Source organism: Astatotilapia calliptera, chromosome 18 (genome assembly GCF_900246225.1).
Source record: "Astatotilapia calliptera chromosome 18, fAstCal1.2, whole genome shotgun sequence".
NCBI lineage: Eukaryota > Metazoa > Chordata > Actinopteri > Cichliformes > Cichlidae > Astatotilapia > Astatotilapia calliptera.
Genome location: NC_039319.1, coordinates 32792467 through 32807280, shown reverse-complemented (window position 1 = coordinate 32807280; position 14814 = coordinate 32792467). Strand labels below are relative to the sequence as shown.

At 40.1% G+C, this 14814-nt stretch overlaps 1 protein-coding gene across 1 annotated transcript in view; it reads left to right on the top strand.

The window, feature by feature from the left end:
- The window catches only part of rab2a (RAB2A, member RAS oncogene family), a 29114-nt gene extending 14646 nt beyond the window's left edge, over window positions 1-14468 (top strand). Inside the window, exons 5-8 of the mRNA XM_026148881.1 lie at window positions 1015-1107; window positions 2457-2568; window positions 8547-8615; window positions 13515-14468. Of these exons, the coding sequence (XP_026004666.1) occupies window positions 1015-1107; window positions 2457-2568; window positions 8547-8615; window positions 13515-13610 (370 nt within the window). The 3' untranslated portion in view covers window positions 13611-14468. The remainder of the gene's footprint in view (window positions 1-1014; window positions 1108-2456; window positions 2569-8546; window positions 8616-13514) is intronic.
- Window positions 14469-14814: the final 346 nt, after the last annotated feature.

The following is a 14814-nucleotide window of genomic DNA, read 5'->3' as shown; positions in this document are numbered from 1 at the left end:
TTCAATGCTTGTTTTAGACAAAGAATGCACCAAGGCCTACTACAAGCTGAATAAGGATAATTTTGAATGTTGAGTCTCACAGAGTTGCTATAGTAGAGTGAAAAATAAAATGCTGGAAATGAGCAGAACAGATTTTGTTTTTCATTCAAGTATTATTAAGAACTGGGAAACTGGAGTCCACTGAAGAGACTTCAGACATCAGAGCTCGCAAAATCGCGAGCCCTGGAAATTATAGGATGAGCTGGGGAAAAAAGGCCAGTGTGGGGTCAGATATGTAATGACATCCTGTCAACTGTGATACGGTGATAAAGATTCATTATAGCAGTAGTTTATAGCTCACAGTCTTAGTGCCAGTTGTACTGTCTCGAAGTGTTTTTGTTTTTTTGTTTTTTAAAATCAGAACATTTTTATTATATATTAAGTTTTAATTCCAACCCTGTTGATTGCATGAATGAAATTTTCTGAAATTAAGAAAAGAAAATTCATTTATTAGGTGCACTGGTGTGTTTTAAAGGCCCTGACCATTAACTGCATTGTGTTTGAAACCAGCTGGCGAATCGAGCTTTGATGATCTGTCTCTCTTTCGTCTCTTGTTTCCTTTCATGTGTTTGCTGTAGATACTCTAATAAAAGCAGCAATCCTAGTGAATGACAATTCATCCGTTAGTGCTCAGGTATATGAAGAGTTGAAAACTGTCTGGAGATGTATTCCCATCACATTTGTCACCTGTAAGAAATTAAACTGAAGCAATAATTATTGCGATTAATGTGCATAAAGGAGTTACAGAGGTAGATGTATATTTTTCAGGATGAGGGAGTTTTCTGTTTAAATAGTTGGCATAATTGCAAGAGGAAGTGGCACACACATCAGTCACCAATTTAAAAGGAAACGGCAGATCTGTAAAATCAGTTATGTTTATGCGTCTGCGTGACAACAGCTGCTTTATCTGGCATGCTTTCAGTTTGATCTCAATGTAGTCATAGTGAAACCATCAATCTGTGCTCGTTTGAACAGAAGGGACACTTTCAACCACTTGACGACCTGGTTAGAGGATGCCCGCCAACATTCCAACTCCAATATGGTCATCATGCTCATTGGCAACAAGAGGTAACATGTTTTTTAGTTTGTTAGTTTGCCCCCCTCCCCCCTTCTACGGTGATGGCTGCCCACTGCCCTACATAACGCTGTACCATTAATAGTGTGTTTTACAACATGTTGCTGTGTAACGATGACTTGTCTGACTTTGTTTTTTATGGCTGAGGCTGGTCATAATTTTACACTGTCACTAAGTGTGTAATTCAGTCACTTCTGCTTTTCTCCCCCAGACACACTCTGTGCTCAAGCTTACATAACACACCACCATGTAAGAAACTTGTCACAACAAGTGACGTCCATTGCTAAATGTGCTTTAATATTTACAACTTACATGAGGAAGTTTCTTTCCACAGTTCTCTTCAGCTGGTATTGAACAAACTGCTTGCTCACTCATATTCTGTAAAATGACAGTTTCCAAAAAATGTAGCTTTTGATACAATTACAGACACATTGGCATTAACTCTGCCGTTTAAAAAGACATTTACTTTGTGTGATCTGAGGTGGAATTGTTGAATTTAGAAAACGGCAATCTACACTAAGCTAGCAGTAAGTTAGCCACCTAAAAGCAGAAGGCATTACTCTCTTACTCTCTGCTGCTAGACATTTCCCAGTCAAGACCTTAAAGTAGCTTCATGATATCATGAAGTAGCAATTCAATTCAATTTTATTTATATAGTCCCAAACCACAACATCAGTCACCTCAACGAGCTTGAGGATAAGTTTTCAAACAAGAAAATGTTAATTTGATATATGTTATATGTCCGGTTTTGCCGTGTGTTTAAAAATAAAATAAAATAAAATCCTTCCAAAATGTCTTGGATCTTTATCCAGATCAACTCCAAAATCTAATCACTTCTGAGTTGTTGGGCTAATCCCAGTGTCTGGTAAAATGTTTGTGTAAATCCATCCATGACGTTCTAAATAATCCCACTAGTAAACAGACAAGCCAAATGTAGGTACAGATTTCTTGGGATTTACAAAGAGAGCATAAAATGTTTAATTTGTTTTTGTTTAATTTATATTTCTCATCATTTTGATGCAGAATGGAAATAATGGCTTTAATTTTTCTTAAATGAGTAGTTACCAGAAGTACACAAAATACAAGCCCCTGACAAGAATGGACCCAGAGAAAATTCAGTTGCACGCTATAGTTGTAATGAGTTTGGCTACAAGGGTGCTTCATTTTTAAAAAACATAGTTTAAAGTGATCTTCTGCAATTTCTACCAAAACTGCTTTTGTAAAATCAGTAATCCTGTAGCAAATAAGGATACACGTGACCAACACTGAACTGCCTAGCAATTTAGTTTGTAATTCATGGCTTGCTACATCATTTTATAATTGATTGTATCTATTGTTTTAGTGACCTGGAGTCAAGGAGAGAGGTGAAGAAAGAGGAAGGTGAAGCATTTGCCAGAGAACATGGACTCATATTCATGGAGACCTCAGCTAAGACTGCCTCTAATGTAGAGGAGGTAATTCCATACACGCAACCCTACCAGCTTTCACCACCTATTTATCTGAATTAGGAATTTGCCTTGGAGGTCAGCATTATATTTGAATATATTTTAGGAAGTCTTTATAATCACAGTCAGCTGGTTGTGATGGTAGTTCATCTGAAGATGGTGATAGCCCTGCTAAATATCTGCTTATTGTGAGTATGTTATCACATAAGCGCTGCCATAGGCTCATAGACGAAACACATGGACTGTATATAAAAAATCAGCATAACTTGCTGGTGAGGCCAACATGGAGGGTCTTTAACTTGCTTTCTTTTTAATCGCCAGCAGGGGGAGAGTTCTTTCTTTCCTTTTTTTTTTTTTTAAAAGAGTTTAGTTTTATAGAAATATATTTTTAAAAAATGGCCCCCAGCTTCCTCAATCTGGTCTAGATTCTGATCTTTTTGTGTACACCATACTTGTTGTTTTGTATCACATTTAGTTAAAAGGGAGAGGAAGGATATGATTTAGGGTGGACCTACCTTGTTACTGATTCTTGGGTGTGCTGTGTCCCTCAATTTCTGAGTCAGAACCCACCCTTTGCTCAGTGTCCAGACACCAAGACTTTAACTGCCAAAACACTCACATTGCAGTACTGCAACAGGACTAGCTACAGGATTGCAACGAATAGCTACAGCCATCTTGTATATACAGTCTATGCATTCAGCCCAGTTTGGGAATTTTCATGCATAATCATATATTCCTTTCTCAGATATATAAAATCTCCAAAGTAACAATATGGATGGAAAAATATTTTGTCCATTGAATTAGTAAGATTTGTAATTTATTAGCCAAGTTGCAGCTGTGTTTCTGAAGCAAACATACAGACAAAACAAATTTTTCTTCAGGTTTAATTTGTATTCAAAATTACTATTCAGGTCAGATAAATGCTGAAAACCAACCTATAAAGAATTCATAGACTTCATGCTGTTTGTGGAACACATTAATCAAGCACAATTCATCTTTGTCCTTTTATAGGTCCAAAGTACATTGTAAGTTTCTAACGTAAATCTTCTAGTTAAGTTAGTTTTTCCATTCTTACACAAACTGAATTTTAAATGCTTGTTATTTTTAAAAGATGTGCAAATATGTCTAAAAATATAACGGTACCCCTTCATTTTCTTACACGCCCCTGATATTCCTGTATTTACCATTCAGTGCATTAGCTTTAACAAATTACCTGTAAAAAGTTTTATTGGGGCTCAGAAACACAGTAACACAAAATCAACTTTGTGTCTAACTTGCAAACTCACACTCACAGTCTTCCTCGTCAGTTGGTTTCTGGCCTGAAAAGCCTCAACATTTGTAATGTTGCCACATTCATCGTCTGCAGCCAGAAAAGACCATATTTTGACAGTAGGGCCAAATGCAAAGTTATCAGCTAACAATGGCAATCTTGGTTAGAGAACTGCATACAAAAACTGTATGGATGCAACATGTAGACACAGAAACCTGATCAACAAAATTTACAGAAACTGGAGTACAAGATGTTTGAATGTCTCAAGCGGCAGGCCTGAGGATTTGTCTGATAATTCGCCACCAGAGGTCATGACTAATAGACCACAATCAGGTGGCTGTGTTGCCACAACTCTAACTTTAAAGCTTAAAAAACATGTAAGATACTTTTTAGCGATTGCGAGATTGTTTATAAAATAGAAAACTGGAACTGCCTATAAAAAGTTTTCGGCAGTTCCACGATAGCTTAATTTACCAGCCCTGGATTTGGCGACTTGTTTACTGCCAATAGCCTTAAACACTACATAACTTTTTTTTTTTTAATGACCAGCAATAACTGTTGTTCCAATAAGACTTGTGGTTTTATAGAAGTCTGTCAGAAAACAACCCTCTGCTCTGACCTTCACAAACCCTTTCCTTCATAGTCTCAGTCATCCAAGCCCATGGTGTAAGTGTGAAGTATTTTAAAAGTTAGACAAGAGAAGATTGTCCAGGATGTTATCATTGTGATTGAAAAGTTGTTACCCAAATAGCGTGGTTTCTCAGTTAGACACACCCCTGGCTCGTCACATCTGGCTTCAGAACACCAAAAAAACACCATGTAAATGATTTTCCACTCTCTGTGAAGAAGACGCTCAGTCGAGGCTTCAAACCTGCACTTTACAATCCATTGGGTGACATCCATCTTTCATATACCTGTCTATGCCAACAACACATGTATTTCAGAATCAGAATACTTTATTGATCCCTGGGGGAAATTATTTATTTTTTTGTTACAGTGCTCCATTATAAACAAACATTGACAAGACAGACAATAGGCTAACTAAGAATAGTACAATATATATATTTCACTTATTAATAAATAGCTGAAAAGAAACATGTATAGTTGTAGCAGCAAACAGTGTGTTAAGTGGATGGATTGTACAGGGAGATGGCCACAGGCAGGAAAGATTTCCTGTGTCGTTCAGTGGTGCTTTTCGGTACTCTGTCTCTCACTGAACGTGCTCCTGTGACTGACCAGCATGTCATGGAGTGGGTGGGAGGTGTTATCCAACATTGTCTTTATTTTGGACAACATCCGCCTCTCCGACACCACCTTGAGGGAGTCCAGCTCCATCCCCACAACATTACTGGCCTTACGGATTGGTTTATTGAGTCTGTTGGCATTTGTTTTTACATGTTCCATGATAAACAAGTCTGTGCACATTTTGGATCAGTAGTAAAAGTCAACACACATTTTTTTTCTTGTTATAATGTTCTGTGTCACAGATTTAACATTTGACTAAATTCCACATCAGACTCAAACCTCCTGATTAACCAGCAGTGTCAAGGATCACAATGGTGGTGTATAACCTTACCAGCCTCACAGTAGTATCACAAACTCCAGTTGGCACTCTGAGCATCCTTCTCCACCCCTGAGAGAGAGACACCCCTGGTGATGTTGTGTGTAATGAATGCATGGCGTCGTCTTCTGGGACCCCTCTCTCACTTATCCAATCACATAAATCCTATCCTACACAGTGCAGCATGCAAGCTAGGAGCACGGCGCTGTATGTTCATGTGTGGGTGGGTGTCAGTGGTGATTTGGTTTTGGGGTTTTTTGGGTGTGTGTCTTGTTTTGCTTTTATTTCCCCCCAATCTCTCCTTCATACCGTCTTACGCCTGGCCTATATCATGCGAACACATACACCAACACCACTGATGAGTCGAGTCCTCTCTTGGGTTAAGATAAGGGGGAGGTGTGCGTGTGCGTGCATGCGCGCGTGTGTGGTATGATTAATTTGTCTCATTAGTGTCCTCTGAATCCTCCTGATACCACTCCTCTCCACCCTTCCCTTCATCTCTCCTCGCTCCATCCCTCCTCATCCCTTGACGTCCATCATTTGCTCTTTAGCTCTCCTCCTTTACCTCCCCCATCCTGCTCCACGATTCCTTTCTTCCTCCCCCCTCCTCCAACGTGTCTTCCTGCCCTTTTTTATTCATTTTATCCTCCCCCAATTCCCTCCTCTCCTGCTCTTCAACCCATCGCCTCCCCTCCTCTCTCGAGCAGTATATCAACCGGTTATAGTTCATACATATTCATAACCTCCACCCCGCCTCCCCTCACAGCGACATTCAGCAGCCAATCAGCATGCTGGGTTTGTCGTCAGGGTCTGTGGGTGGACATTGAGGCTGATAGGATGGTCCTTACAGATAGATGGAGAGAAATTGCTGTAAGCACCTTTTCATCATCTCTTCTGCCCACCCTTCCTTCACTAAGATCCTAACCTTAACCTCTGCTCGCTTCTGTTCTTGTTCACCAGTCTTTCTTCTTATATTTCTTCACCTCTGCTGGGTTTTTTTTTTTTTTTTTTTTTGCCCACTGATTAATTGCTTGTTTACTGTATTTAAATTTTTTTTTAAATATTTTTTCCCAGTATTCTGTTATCAGCCATGTAATGGTTTTTCACTCTCTATTCTTTGCCCTATCACCATCTATAAATCTTCTGTAGTCACCTCAGTTTTCTCCCTCTTGTTTTCACTTTCTACACATATCTGCAGGTCCATTAGTTTAACTCAAAAAAAGAAAGTCTAAGTACATTTGATGGTAAAGAGGGTGCAGTGATGAGTTGAAGAAGGGAAAGAGGACAGCATGAGGAGGACAGAGTACACTAGAGTGCACCCTTGGGCTCAGTCTATTTCCGACAGGGTGTCAGATAGAAGTTCAGGACATATTTTCAGTTCTTGAACATTCCTTTTTTTCTGATGAGGCTTAGTTTTGACTGCCATTACTTATATGAGCCGGCATTGTTAGATCATTTCTACATAGAGTGAAGGTTATGACATCTGAGCTGGTGTCGCATTTCTAGTTATCCCAGCTGCTCTTGAGCTCGGACCCTTGAGACAGAAAGACTCCCCCTGGAGACGAATGCATCGATACCGTAGTCATAGGCCGGTCGCTCAGGGAGATTAATTCTACTTTATTCAATCATCTTTGATCCTTGCTGTGCTCTTAGTAAGCCCAAAGTAAGTGTGTGTGTGTGTGTGTGTGTGTGTGTGTGAGACAAACTTTGTATTGTCTGCTTGTGTGTTCTGCTCAGATCTCTCTTGCTGATCTGCTCAAAAGGGCAACTGCATCTTCTAACAAGGTCTTACGCCATATCGCCTTAACTTCTCAAAGCTGGCTTGAAGGGCTTGGATAGTATTTGCAGAACAATCATACTTCTCAGTAGTAGTGTACATCATAAGCTCTTTAAGCCTTAACAAAACACAATTTTGAGAACATCTTCCAAAGAGCTCAGGGGTGCCAAAAGCCCCAATTTTACTCTTCTTTCTTTCTGTCTATATAATTTGGTAAATTGCAAGTTATGATAAATGTGTAGCTCTGAAGTCAAATATGAGATATCTTTAACATGTTTGAGCTAATTTGTTCAAAGAATCAAAACACAAAAACACCAGACATAACTCCCGCTGAATTTACATGTGAGAAGCATAGACTGAATATAAAAGATGGACCTACATGCCTTCTAATGAGCTGTTAGAGGCTGCAGAGTTATACAACTGTGTGCTTACATGTTAGAAACATAGCTTGCAGAAGAAGCCTTTTAAACTTTTAAGTTTTGTTTCTTTTTCTGAGGGTTTATTTTATTAGATTGTCATTTTCTACATGCAGCTTTTATGTCGCATGTAGCATGATGTCACCTTTTTTTTTTTTTTTTTTTTTTTTTAATCTTTCTTTAGGTTGACATTTTTTTTCTTTACTAATTTTAGGGTTAACTTAGCATGCAAATACTTAACATTATTTTAGAAGCATGACTAATCATACAACACTTTATGAAATGCATTTACTTAAGACTGATATTATCTGCTTGTGGATTCATTGGTGTTAGTGTGTTTGTTGTCCAATAAGTAACTTAAAGGTTTGAAAGGATTTGTTTGTGCTTTAAATAGAGAGCTGAAGTCAAGGTACGTCTGACCTAGCCTAGCAGTTAGCATTTTTTCCAGAGTAAGCACAGCTGCGCAGACATTTTATGCCTTTATCATGTGGAGACTGCACCATCGAACACAGATTTTTTTGGTGACCGTTTTTGGTTATCATTTGCCTGCCAGGTGTGTTTTTCCACTCACACAAACTTGTGAATTTATTTGTGTTCAGCAGCCAATAATTAAATATAGATCGTCTGACTTTGTTACTTGCACTTGACACACCTATATGGAATATTTAACAGATCAGTTCATGCTTTGTGTCACTGATGTGAGAGAGGGCATAAAACTGGGAGTGGTAAGTTCACTGTGATGTCAAGTTTCAAAGTTCTGTGAGGTGTTTTTGAGCTGTGACGGGAAGCTCGGGCTGCAGCTGAACAGTAAATGGCTGAAAGTCAGAGCCTGGTTATGTTACTGAAACTTGAATTTGCTTTGCATTCCTAATGACATGAGGCTCATTTATAGGAGTCAGCATAAAAAGATGGTTTTAACCTTCCTGTCCTCTCTGTCTGTTTCACTTCCTGTCTCTACGGCAGGCTTTCATCAACACAGCCAAGGAGATCTATGAGAAGATCCAGGAGGGAGTGTTTGATATCAACAATGAGGTGAGATACTGTGTTCCTCCTGTGTTGGGTTTTTTTTCCTCCCTGAGCCGCCTTCTCTCTTCTTTGTTCTTCTCTTTCCTTCCCCTCTTCTTCCTCAGTGTGGTTTTGCAGCAGTGTGTGTGGTTTGCCATGCTCCCTCTCTTTCAAAAAGAAGGGGAAAAAAGCCCTCCACTCAGCTTCCTTTGACTGCAGCCAAGCAAAACTCCCAGTGTTCCTCCTCTCCTCTGCTCTATTTTCCACACACACTCTCTTCACTTCTTAGTTTGCGCTCTCTCCCTGTCTCAGTCTCCCTGTCTCACTCTCTCTGTCTCTCTCTCGGCATCTTGCCAGCTCATAAATTCCTCACATCCCACAAGGTCTCAGTCATTGGGCAAGAAAACAAACACTCAGCCAGCCAGTCAGACTGGAAGCTGCCCATCCAGCCAAATAGAAAGTTTGTGAACCAGACATTGAGATTCATATCATCATCTTAGTGAAAGACTAAGTGTAAGAAAGGCTAATTTCACATAAAGAGTGCAAAATCCAAACACTCGGAATCCATTCATTAAAATTCAGAGCACTATTATTTATACAGCGTGACAGGAGTGAACTCAAAGTGCTTTCCCAGTGTAGGAAAAAGGATTAACATTCCAAGTATTGAAAAACATACGGAATAGACTGTGACAGCACTGAATAGTGAGTTTAAAAGGAGAAGGATGTATACAGATTCAAATTGGGGGAAAATGAAATAAACAATTACAATAAATAATAAAAATGGCTAACTGTAATAGAAATGCACTGACTGCAATTTTCTTGGCCAATTTGTGTTTTGGTTTTTGGTTTTTTTTTGTGGGGGTTTTTCCTTCTTGTTCTCCCAGAAGTATAAGCTCCCTTGTCACAAGGGGTCACCACACCTGATAGCTCAGCATCTTTTGATACGGCAGAGTTTTATACCAGATGCCCTTCCAGGCACAACCCCAAAGGGGATTTGTGTCTTCTGCCGATACCGATTTTAGCTGATTCACGTTTTCTATCTATGAGCTCTGACAGCATATACAGACTAAATAATTACATAATATTTTTTTTCTTGATAAAAGAAATCCCTCAATTTTACAGAAAAATGCAAGTTATAGTTACTCATTGTGGTTAAAGTCAGAACCTGTTAACACAAATATCATTGTAGGTTTAAGATCTTTTTCCACATTATTAAACATATTTAGTTATAAACTTAAACATGATACAAGCTTTTGTAACATCCACAGTTGATAATACTGCCTACAATGCTCTGATTGGCTGTGATAATAATGCAACCCCATGATGAATCTCTGAAGGTGAATCTCCATCGAGAGGCTAATATCAAGTTCACTGTGGACGTGCACCAAGTTGGCTATCCAGTCCAGATGGTTATCTCCAAATTGTGAAGCACATAAATGTGTTTCCTGTAGTCACATGATGTAAGTCGTGTAATGGTTCTCAAACACACACACATATGCAGAGTGCCAGAGTTTGGTGCCTGTCAGGCTCGCCAGCCCTCAAGTACAGGCAGTGGGCAGGCAGAGCTGGAGGAAGCCAGCCACAGAGTGTTTTTGTTATTAGTAACAGTAAGACGGAGCGAAGGCAGGCCGGCCGGCCAAACCACATCAGCTGACTGGCTGCGAGAGAGAGGGAAGCCCCACCAGAAATGTTGGCAGTCACTATGAGAAAACACACACTCACTCTCACACACACATGGCCTTAGCTCAATAAATGTGATTTAAAGGCATACAGGGTTTCCCAGAGGCACTACTGCTACTGAATGTAGGAGGGGGGGTTACAGTGAGAGGAGGAGATAAATATATACAGAGGCAGAGAGCGAGGGAGGCTGAGACTGTGCTACAGCCACACAGAGAGAGACATGATGAAACACAGAGGGAAAGTGAGCACTACAGTACAGAGAGAGGGAGGGAGAGATGAAAGTGTCTCCCTACCACCCACCTGCCTCTCTTTTTCCTCGTTTCTTTTCTTTTAAAAGTGCTTTTCTTTTTTTCCCCCAGCGTCCTTGAGTGCTGCTGGTGTTTCCTTTTCTTTTGTGCTACGCAGCAGCACCTGTTGCTTCCTCTGTGATGAGATCTAATAGGAGCTCCCACAGGCACGGTTCAGTGTTAATCTCACCATGAAAGCTATAACACAGTCATTCTGAGGTGGCTTTATTTAGTCCAATACTGCGACTGCACTTTTTTGTTATAGCTGGGCCTGTTTTTCCATTTCATTGAGCTATACAGTATATGACTGTTTTTGTGTTTTTAAAAAAACGAAAAGAGAAGAAATCTATGATGCGAATTAGATATTTGTTAATCTAACTGTGTCTAGACACCGATAGTAATCCTACAGTTTCATTGTACATGTACAATGACAATAAAGGGCTATTCTATTCTGTAACTTTAGCTACACTGTGAATGATGCTATGATGCTATTAGTTGGATGAATAAAGTGGACATCAAGGCATTGGTTTGAAGCCTTATCCTGTTAAACATACTTCACCACGGGACTACATTCAGACCCAAAAAAGTTTTCTGGTTAACTTTGTTACTGCCGACAGTTGCCAGCTTGCATAGCTCACTGAGCTCAGCTGCATGTTCACACGCCGCCTTCTCCTAGCTTTAGCACACCTGTTGTTTGATAGGGGCCTGGTCCCACTATGGGCACAGTGAGAGACATCGAAAAGTCTGCGAAGGAGTGTTTGCTTAAACTCTCTTACAGGAATTTAAAGCTGTCACCTGAATGTTGCAGTAACATGAACCTTTAAGAATAATATAAACTGGTCTGCCTTGTTTTACGTGACATCTTACAGACTGGAAAATGTCACAGGTAACTGGGTAAAGTGGTACCAGGACCAACACTGTCATGTCTCCGAAATGGCAAATAGGTCAATAAAATGGGTAACAACAACAGCAAACAAAAAAAAAAGGACAAAAATCCCTGCTTATTTTAAAATATATTTCCTAATAGTGCCGATAGAAATACCTGCTCTTACCTTCCAAACTGTGCTGTTTACTTTGTTGGACATCAGCTGTTGCTTTCCGTCCCTCCCCTCCAGACTCCAGGTTCAGTTAGTAATTGCTTTAGCACTTTTCTACTCTGAGCACTTAAAGACTCAAAGATGAATTGATGCTGTGGTCTCTCACGCTGTCAATGCCTCTTTCGTGGGACACTTTATGTTCTACTCGTGTCTGATTATTTTTATAGCTGCAACGAAAGCACTGTGCGCTAGGGCTGGGCCATATCATACCGTTCACAGTAATACCGGTATAACGTTGGGCAACAATAAGAAAATGAAATATCGCGATAGAATATGGGTAAAACGCGCATGCACAGTGCCTTTGTTTTTGTACGCACATGGCGTTTTTCCACCATGCTTTTTCGCATGGTGGTGACGGAGAATGAGAAGGGCGAAAGCGGATCGTTGGATGAAACTGATGAACCAGAACTGGTTTGTAAAAATGCTGCAATTTCAGTGGTGTGGAACTGGTTTAGCTTTCGTCCGTCAGATACACAACAAAGCACTATTTTTGGTAGCGCATGCTAGCGGGCCGTCGTTATTACCGTGTTTTTTTGGAAAATACGGCACACTTAAAATCAATCCTTTGATTTTTCTGAAAATCGACAGAGCCCCTTATAATCCCGTGTGCCTTATGTATGAACTCTGGTTGTGTTTACTGACCTCGAACCGATTTTATGTGGCGCTCGAAAATCTGTCAAATGTTTTAGTAAGACTTTGCTAAGCTACGAAGCCGCACCGCTTGATGGATTGTCGGAGCATTACAGCTATCGTAGGCAGCCTCGCGGAGTGATACGTGCTGTGCTTCAGCATAATATTACCGTACTGTGTGTGTATAAGCTCTTTTTAAGTTTTGTGGATATTATACATGGTTATGCTGAGGACATGTCGACCAATTTCCACTGGAAATGCCTTTTGGTTAAACTGTCAGCAAGGAATTTGCATTTGCACTGTTAAATTTTTATATAACTTTAATGCACGTAAAAAACAGCTGCTTGTTTAAGTGAAAATACATTGATGGGTTTTTTTGCACTAATAAAGTTGTGGAGTTGTAAAGCATTTTGTCTAGTGTCAATTATATCGTCAGTTATATTGTTATCACAAATTTTCAAATGTATATCGTGATAAATATTTTTGGTCATTTCGCCCTGCTCTACTATGTGCTTGACTGAAAGGTGATGTCTGTGGCCTGATTTTGACTATATTTACAAGTTAAATGGTCACTCAAAGAAAGACAGAGGTGTCTTTACTTTCTTCTGCCACACTGCTGCTCTCACTCTGAGGCCTCACTGATAAACACAGCAAACACTGTGGTGCTAGATACCACTGTGAAGTAGGAAACTTTATGTGGATTTTATTTAGCTGTGGGCTAAAATCCACTAATAGGGTTTGACAAAGGAGACACAGTACAGTGTTTTCACATGCTGAACAAGCAGAGTTCCCAATTCTCAAAAATTAAAATCCAATGCCTGCCCAAGCGATGACTATCAGAATCACTGAATATTTGGCTAAATCATTAGTGGATTTACAACCATGACTTATTATTCATGCTTACAAATTAGTTTGTGATTATTTTAGTGAATCCAACTTTTGTATAGGAACAGGTCTGTGCTATGTGTGAGAAGAGGTAGTGAGTAAAACACTAAAAATAGTCCATCTAGTATTTAAATTGGGTGTAGAGTCATGGTTCTCATGTTTTATGTAGACCGGAGAGAAAATAAGTGACCAGCTTGAACTAAACAGACAGGTGTCAGTATGAAATGTACAAAGAAATAATGAGGCCTCCCACAAGCATGTAATGGTGACATGGAGGCTTTATTCTGTTCTTGTTCAGATGAGATTTTTTATTTACCTTTGGTCTCTTTGTGTTTGTGTCCACCCAGGCTAACGGTATTAAGATTGGACCCCAGCATCCCACCACCAACTCCACACTGTCCAATACCCAGGGAGGCCACCAGGCTGGAGGGGGCTGCTGCTGAAGCCCCAGAACGCGCCTCCTTAACCTCCAGCCTCGACCCTTCCTCCTCCTCGCCTGCTCCGACCCTCTTGCATTTCTACAGAAATGTCCAGGCTCTCTTAACAGTTTAACCTCTCTCTCTCTCTCTCTCTCTCTCTCTGTCTCTGTCTCTCTCCTGCTGCATTTTTTTCGCTGCATCTCATCTCCCCCGAGTCTCTTAACCATTTTCATGAGGTCTAGGAGCTGCACCCCAACCAGTCATCCTGCAGGTTTACGAGGACAGAGTCCGCCTCACCTGCAGATGTGCCCACCTAATTTGTAGTTTTTCCTCAGTAGATTTTGGTTAGACACCTATCGGAGTGTTATTCCAGCAGTTCCTCTGAATTCTTTTGGGTGTTGTTGGGATGATTCAGTGCCGCAGGATTGCAAAGCTCTGCGGTGAGTCGACTTTGTCAAGATGGAGACATGACCGAGGGTAGACGTGAAACACTCTTAACTGGCTGGTTATATGGAATAAAGCGGGCGCTGTGTTTTGTCTATACACACATCTGTACATGTTTTTAAAGACCGTGTTGATAGCAGGACATGTTTCAACACGCTGAGTCAGTTTTCATTCTGTGCCTGTGTGTATAGGGATGATACAAGTATTCCACTGTCAGTCTGTGAGGTGGGGGAGGCTCCAAGTCGTTCTGTATTTTGTCCATAAAAAAATGTGCAAATCATGTCCTTTTTGTCCTTCCTTTTCCCTGCTTTTTGTCCTTGTTCTCTCTCTGTCCTTGTGCCCTTTTTGTTCATTTGCAGATGATTTGTATTACTGAACACTAAAAACTGCTTACAGTGTTTTAAACCACATGGAGAGAGAATAAAAGACCAAACTGTTGAGCGTGAACACGGATTCTTTGGGAGAGATTTAAAAAAAAAAAAAGAAAAGAAAAGAAAAACAGGAAAGTTGAAATGATAAAGGGATGTCGAGAGCAGTGGTTACCATGATGAAGTTATGAAGTTTTAGGAAAAATGAATTGGTAATTTAGGATTTTTGGGGGGGGGGGGTGTTTTTCTTATTTTTCTATATTTATCAGGCGCTTTTTTTTTTTGTGTGTGTGTATATATAGATCTTTAGATTTCTGTGGCTTTTTTTGAGCTGAAGCTTGGCATGTTGTTGTGGTCTAGTTATTTCTACACCATGCGATGGAATAAAAGAGCCTTCAAGCAGCTTTTTAGCGTTT